Source organism: Myotis lucifugus, unplaced genomic scaffold, assembly GCF_000147115.1.
Source record: "Myotis lucifugus unplaced genomic scaffold, Myoluc2.0 scaffold_1314, whole genome shotgun sequence".
NCBI lineage: Eukaryota > Metazoa > Chordata > Mammalia > Chiroptera > Vespertilionidae > Myotis > Myotis lucifugus.
This window is the reverse complement of record NW_005872362.1, coordinates 65691-72121: the sequence shown is the minus strand read 5'-3', so window position 1 is coordinate 72121 and position 6431 is coordinate 65691. Positions and strand designations below refer to the sequence as shown.

Genomic DNA, 6431 nt, shown 5'->3' with positions numbered 1-6431 from the left:
AAGAAATGCCATAACAATATTTACACTGTAGAGAAAAGAAATGGTCAGGAAAGACTTACTGGAGGACTAGGAGAACGAGTAAAATGGTAAGCGGGAAGTTATCTCACCCAGATGTCCACTTAAAAAGTTTGACACCTCAGACTCAGCAAGTACAAGTGGGAAAAGGGCAGAGGGGTACACAGATTTCTGCAAAACGTAACTTGCTTTATTCTGAGAGCCACAGAGAGCCAGCAAAGCATATACCATTCAGGAGTAACAGATTTACATTTCAGAAAGATCAGGGACAGCTGTGTGGAAGATGGACCAGAAGAGATAGACTAGAGGTAGGGATTTGTGTTAGGTACCTGTTATATGACAAAGTATTCAGAACCTAAGACAGTGACAATGAGGACAAGAAAGAGATCAGAGATAATGGGAGTAAAATTGTTATGTGGGATTGACCAAGGGGCCTAGGATAACTGCAATTGTATTTCAGTAACTCTATGGCATCATTAATCAAGATGATCTTAGGAGGTGGGTCAACTTGGGAAGGTTGGGGGAGATGAGTTGTTTTTTAATGTATTGAGTTCAGGCTGCCTTCGAAGAGGACATGTGTAACAGATAACCGGATGTATGGATTTAGCTCTGTGCCAAGTCTGGGCTTCACCTCACTCCCACATGGCTCATTTAGTTACACAGACAATATACATTAACATGATCTATAGATACAGAGATAAGCAGGAACATTTTGTAATTCTATATTCATCTCCCTTTTACTGCTAAAGAATGGGTAAATATCCATGAAAGGCAGAATAATTTGGTGAGGATTACAAAATAAATAAAGGCAAAATATTTTGGAAGCCCAAACAGCTACAAAATACAGGCCTTCTGTCTGGCTGGTGTGGCTCAGTTGGTTGAGCACTGTCCCATACACCAAAAGGTCGCTGGTTCGATACCCGGTCAGGGCACATGCCTAGGTTGTGGGTTTGATCCCCAGTAGGGGGCGTGCATGAGGAAGCCAATGGGTGTTTCTATCTCTCTCTCTCTCATTCTCTAAAATCAACAAAAAACATTTTTATTTTTATTTCTTTTAAAGGGGGGAGAAAATAACTTTAAATGCTGCTGGAAAGACGTTCGAGAGTCACTCTTTGGCATAGCTCATCTTTGCATCCTAATTTCTGATTACTCCTAACATAACTGTCAGATACAGCCAGATATCTCAACATTCCTTTTAAATAAACTTTGCACAGACCTACTTCTACATCGCTGTTTTGCCTCCTAGAATGCCCTCCTCTTCCCACTAGCCTAATTCTCTCCCTCAAAGATACAAGTTGAGTTCTCCCAGTAAACTTTCCCCAACAGTTACAGCCCACAGTTCTCTCCTCTGAAGGAATGGCTCACGTACTATTTGAATATCTCATTCTTTGGTATCGATCACATACTACTTTGTATAGTGGGTTATCTATTAATAAATGTATCACTGAACCCACCAACTGAACTATAAGCTGCCTGAGAGCCCTGTCTTAGTGCCCAGAATAGTTCTTTGCACAGTAGGTTCTCAAATATTTAGACAGTATAATCGACATGAATAAAAAAGGGTATGTATACCTTAAGTCTCTCTCTTTCTATTTCTGGTTTGAGGAGCTTTTTCAAGAGCCGGTTTTCCTGTGACTTTTTCTTTTTCACTTCAGTCTCTGGACAAAGAATGGAGTTACAAATCTGAACGGTAGTTTTATACTGGAACAAGGGCACATTCATTAAACTCTCCAAATTCTGGAATGGCCCAAACTTTTTTCTGTGCTCTACAAGATTGAGGGACTTTCTTCCACGAAGTAATTTGAAAGCTTCGAGTTCATTATTAGATGCTGTATTCAACACATGCAATATGGAAGCCTGTTGTTCCGAAGAGAAGAGCTTGTCAAGGGCCTTCCCAGACTCCTTTGTCGTTTTGTCACAAGAAGCAACGTCGGGAATACTTTTCTTGGATGCGGTGGATTTTTTCCGACAGCAGGAATTATGTAGGGCCTGGAAGGAGGACCATCCTAATGGTACTGGAAAAAATCTCCACCTCCCTAAAAGGAAAATTTAGCAAAATGTGAGTTGGGATGTCCTACTTTCCCATAATTTAAGAACCAGTGGACCATCTTAAGTTCTCCTGGAGAATCATTATTAAAATAAGTTGTTTAAAAACCGTATCTACATATAATTAAACAACAGGGCTTTTTGTTGTTTTTACTCACGAGATAGCTTCTGATTTTTATGGCTATGTCTTAAGTTTTACAACCTAGAAATCTTATTTTATGCCCATCAAGAAGCATGGGTTTAAAACAATAATTTCGACTGCTTAACATTTTTGACATTTGCAACGTTAGAGGAATCTCTTTGTAATTAATATCTCTTGTTATGGACATTTATTTTCCCTCCATTTTATACGATTAAAATGTTTTAGCGGAGTGGTAGATTTAAGAGCGGTTTTTTATTTTCTTCTGCACACTTCTCAAGATTCCTACCATGCTACGGGTCTGCAGGCAGAGGGAAACCCGCGTAAGGAAGACTTCTGTAAACCAATGGGAAGCCACAGGAAAGCCATGCAGCCAGGGGCGAGCAAGCGGCTTAGACTCCGCCCCCCGCCCGCCGCCCAGTCGGGGAAGGAGCCGCTCGCGGACCCGTAACCCAGAGGAGCTCGATCGCGCCGTCGGCTCAGCGGGGCTTCCAAGAGGAGACCTGGATCTGGGACTCGGGGCGGACGGGAAGCGAACCCAGTGCTGCAGGGACCCTACCTCCCGCCATGAGGACACTAGGGACGTTCATTTTCCGAGTCAAACGAGTACGTCCCCACCGTTCAGTCCTCCTCCACTGACTTCCGGTTCCTGCGTGCGTCCCCCAAAAGAGCCCGGCCTTTCCGCAGAACGATTCTGGCCGCAGCGGCGTTCCGGGCGCGCCCAGGTGTGGAGCCCGGAGCGGTGGGCGGGCCGAGGCTGGGCTGGGCCGCGGGGTGGGCGCCCGCATCAGCTCCGCGCCGCGATCCCGAGCCCCGGGTGGTCTGCAGACTTACTCCACTGCCTCCGGGGAACGTGGAGGGAAGGAAGGAAGGGGGTGAGGCGCCCAATGTGCTTGAATGCAGGATGGGGCGCCACCAGGTACCCGGAGCCGCCGAGGTGTTCGTGCCGTCGGACTGGAGGTGTGTGTCTAGATGGCGAACCTTTTGAGCTCGGCGTGTCAGCATTTTGAAAAGCCCTAACTTAACTCTCGTGCCGTGTCACATATAGACATTTTTTGATATTTGCAACCATAGTACAACAAAGACTTATATTTTTGATATTTATTTTATATATTTAAATGCCATTTAACAAAGAAAAATCAACCAAAAAAATGAGTTTGCGTGTCCCTCTGACACGCGTGTCATAGGTTCGCCATCACTGGAACATCTCTAGACTCTAGAGAACTGGCCGTAGATGGACGCTGAGGCTGGATGAGGTGAGGGGGCCGAGCAGGGGAGGAGCGGGGGAGCCAGTGTGTCTTCCCCAGGGACAGGCAACCCTAGGAACTGAACTTGGGAGATAGAATGAGAACGTCAAGGATTCCTTCTAGGAAATGGGGAGACTACAGTGGTTCTCAACCTTCCTACTGCTGCGACCCTTTAATACAGTTCCTCATGTTGTGGTGACCCCAATTTCACTGTTACAAATGGAACATAATTAAAGCATAGTGATTAATCACAAAAACGATATGTAATTATATATGTGTTTTTCCGATGGTCTTAGGCGACCCCTGTGAAAGGGTCGTTTCGACCCCCAAAGGGGTCGAGACCCATAGGTTGAGAACCGCTAGTTTAGCTAGTTTTGTGAAAAACAGGGACGTCAGGAGGAAGGTGGCTTTGGGAGGCAAAGTTGGTGCATTTGTGTTTTTACGAGACGGCAATGCGGGGATATTGTCCAGGAGGCCGTGGGGAGGTGAGGGATTGTAAGTGTTCATAAGGAGTACTCATGGGAATTCTACAAAGCCAGCCGGTTTCTGGGGAACTTAGGAATCTAACAAGAAATAAAGTAAACTTTTTGTGCTAAAGCCTCCAAATCAATAGGAAATAGTTTTCTTTTAACTCCAGGGCTTATACCGCTGAAAGAGGTATTAGGCGTTGAATTGTATCCCTCAAAAAAGAGATGAGGAAGTCTGACTCCTCAGAATATGACCTCATTTCCAAATAGGGTCATTGCAGATGTAATTAGATAAACTTAAAAATGAGGTCACACTGGGGTGTGGGTGGGGGCTGGCTAATGCAATATGACTGGTGTCCTTATAAGAAGATCAGCCCTAACCCGTTGGGCTCAGTGGATATAGTGTTGATCTGTGGACCGAAGGGTCCTGGGTTTGATTTCGGTCAAGGGTACGGGCACGTATGTGGGTTGCAGACTCCTCCTGGGCCCAGGCCCTGGTCCGGGCTGGTGCAGGAGGCAACCCATCGGTGTGTTTCTCTCACATCGATATTTCTCTCTGTCTTTCCCTTTCTCTTCCCCTCTCTCTAAAAATCAATGGAAAAATATCCTTGGGTGAGAATTAAAAAAAGGAAAAAAAAGAAGAAGATGAGTGCCATGTGAAGATGGAGCCAAAAATTGAAGTGATACACATACAAACCATGGAAGGCCAAGGATAGCCAGCACAAGCTGGGAGAGAGGTGTGGAACGGATTCACTCTCAGAAGGAACCAACCCTGCCAACACCTGTACTTCAGACTTCCAGCCTCCAGAGCTGTGAGAGAATAAATTTCTGTTGTTTTAAGCCACCAGGTTTGTGGTAATTTGTTACAGCAGCCACGGGAGACAAATGCCTGAGGCCAGAAGGAGCCTGGTGATGGATGCTTTCAGAGGTGACGTGGTCCACTCTCAAGGTGTAACAAGTCACTTGCTACCTGCACAACCTGGGATTCTCATCCTCTCCGAACCTCAGCTTCCTCATTTGTGAAATGGACATAATGGTATCTGCCTCTCATTTCTACTAAGAGGATGTCTAGTTAGAAACTGGATGTGGAGAACATGACTTATAATAAGGGTTCGATAAATGTTAGTTCCTCATTAAAGCATTATCTCTTCTGGGGAGCCAATTATTATTATTTATAAATATACATATTTTATTGATTTCAGAGAGGAAAGAAAAGGGAGAGAGAGAGAAACATCAATGATGAGAGAATCATTGATCAGCGGCCTCCTGCACGCCCCTTGCTGGGGTTTAAGCCCGAAACCCGAGCATGTGCCCTTGACCGGAATTGAACCCAGGACCATTCAGTCTGTAGGCCAATGCTCTGTCCACTGAGCTAAACCAGCTAGGGCTGGGGAGCCAATTATTAACGAGTTTGAGGGGAAACCTTCACTCCCTGGAGCATTCATTCAGAATTACTTTGACCAGAGGCTGGAAGTGGTAGGGAAAGAGGCAACCACTGTGCCTGATTTACTGTAAACCAGAATCTGTGTTCAAAATGAAAGTCGTCATCTTCCCCAGAAACCAGCTCCTTCTCACTTCCCTGGTTTTGTTGCCCACATGCACACACCCCTGCTCCTCCCACTCCTTTTGTCATTATGTCTAGCTTGTCATCTACTTACTGTGTTTTTTTTTTAAAGGTTTTTGACCATAATGTACATAGGAAACAACTGCTTCATTAAACTTGGGTTTACACATATGATGCACTTTGATATTTTCTATTTCGTGATTTTTTTAAAAAAACTACACATCCATTTTTGCAAGACATCAGGTGGGAGATGTCTAGTAGATAGAGGTGTAAGTCTGAAACTAAAGGAGAAGACAGTGCTGGGTATAGATTTGGAGGCCATCAGCACGTAGAGATGGCACTTCATTCCATAAAAATGTGCGCCTGACCCGTGTGGCTCAGATGGTTGAGCGTCGACTTATGAACCAGGAGGTCATGGTTTGATTCTCGGTCAGGACTCATGCCCGGGTTGCAGGCTCGATCCCCAGTAGGGGTTGTGTAAGAGGCAGCCGATCAGTGATTCTCATCATTGATGTTTCTATCTCTCCCTCTCCCTTCGTCTCTGAAATCAATGAAAATGTATTTGAAAAAAGAAATGTGTGGGATGAGCCAGGGAGAGGGGTAGTGTGGGAAAAGCACAGTGAGTGAGGGAGAGAACTCAGAGCGGCAGTATTGGGGGTGAGTGGAGGATTCGAATTCCACACCATCTCACCTCTGTCACTTGGCACCTGCTAGTCCTTTACCTTCAAACGCTCTCTCCTCAAAATGGTCTGAATTCTGCTCACGTTTTAAGTGCTAACAAGGGTACCTCCTGCCCGGAGAAGCCTGCCCATCTTCAAAGCCAGAAGCATCCTTTCCCCTCACTTATATCTTCCTCATAATACATTATTGTCTTGAACTATAGGGCTTTTTGTCTTGTTTTGCTTTTGACTACATGTCTTTGTCCCTGTATTTAACTATACATTTCCGCCAAA

General features: G+C 45.1%; 1 protein-coding gene across 1 annotated transcript; it reads right to left on the bottom strand.

The window, feature by feature from the left end:
- Window positions 1-1086: 1086 nt before the first annotated feature.
- On the bottom strand, window positions 1087-2844 carry LOC102426588 (transcription elongation factor, mitochondrial-like). The gene is made up of 2 exons (XM_006107645.3): window positions 2760-2844; window positions 1087-2051 (listed from the first exon to the last, which is right to left on the bottom strand). Exons 1-2 carry the CDS (start codon window positions 2788-2790, stop codon window positions 1546-1548), a joined length of 537 nt encoding a protein of 178 aa, XP_006107707.3. The 5' UTR covers window positions 2791-2844; the 3' UTR covers window positions 1087-1545.
- Window positions 2845-6431: the final 3587 nt, after the last annotated feature.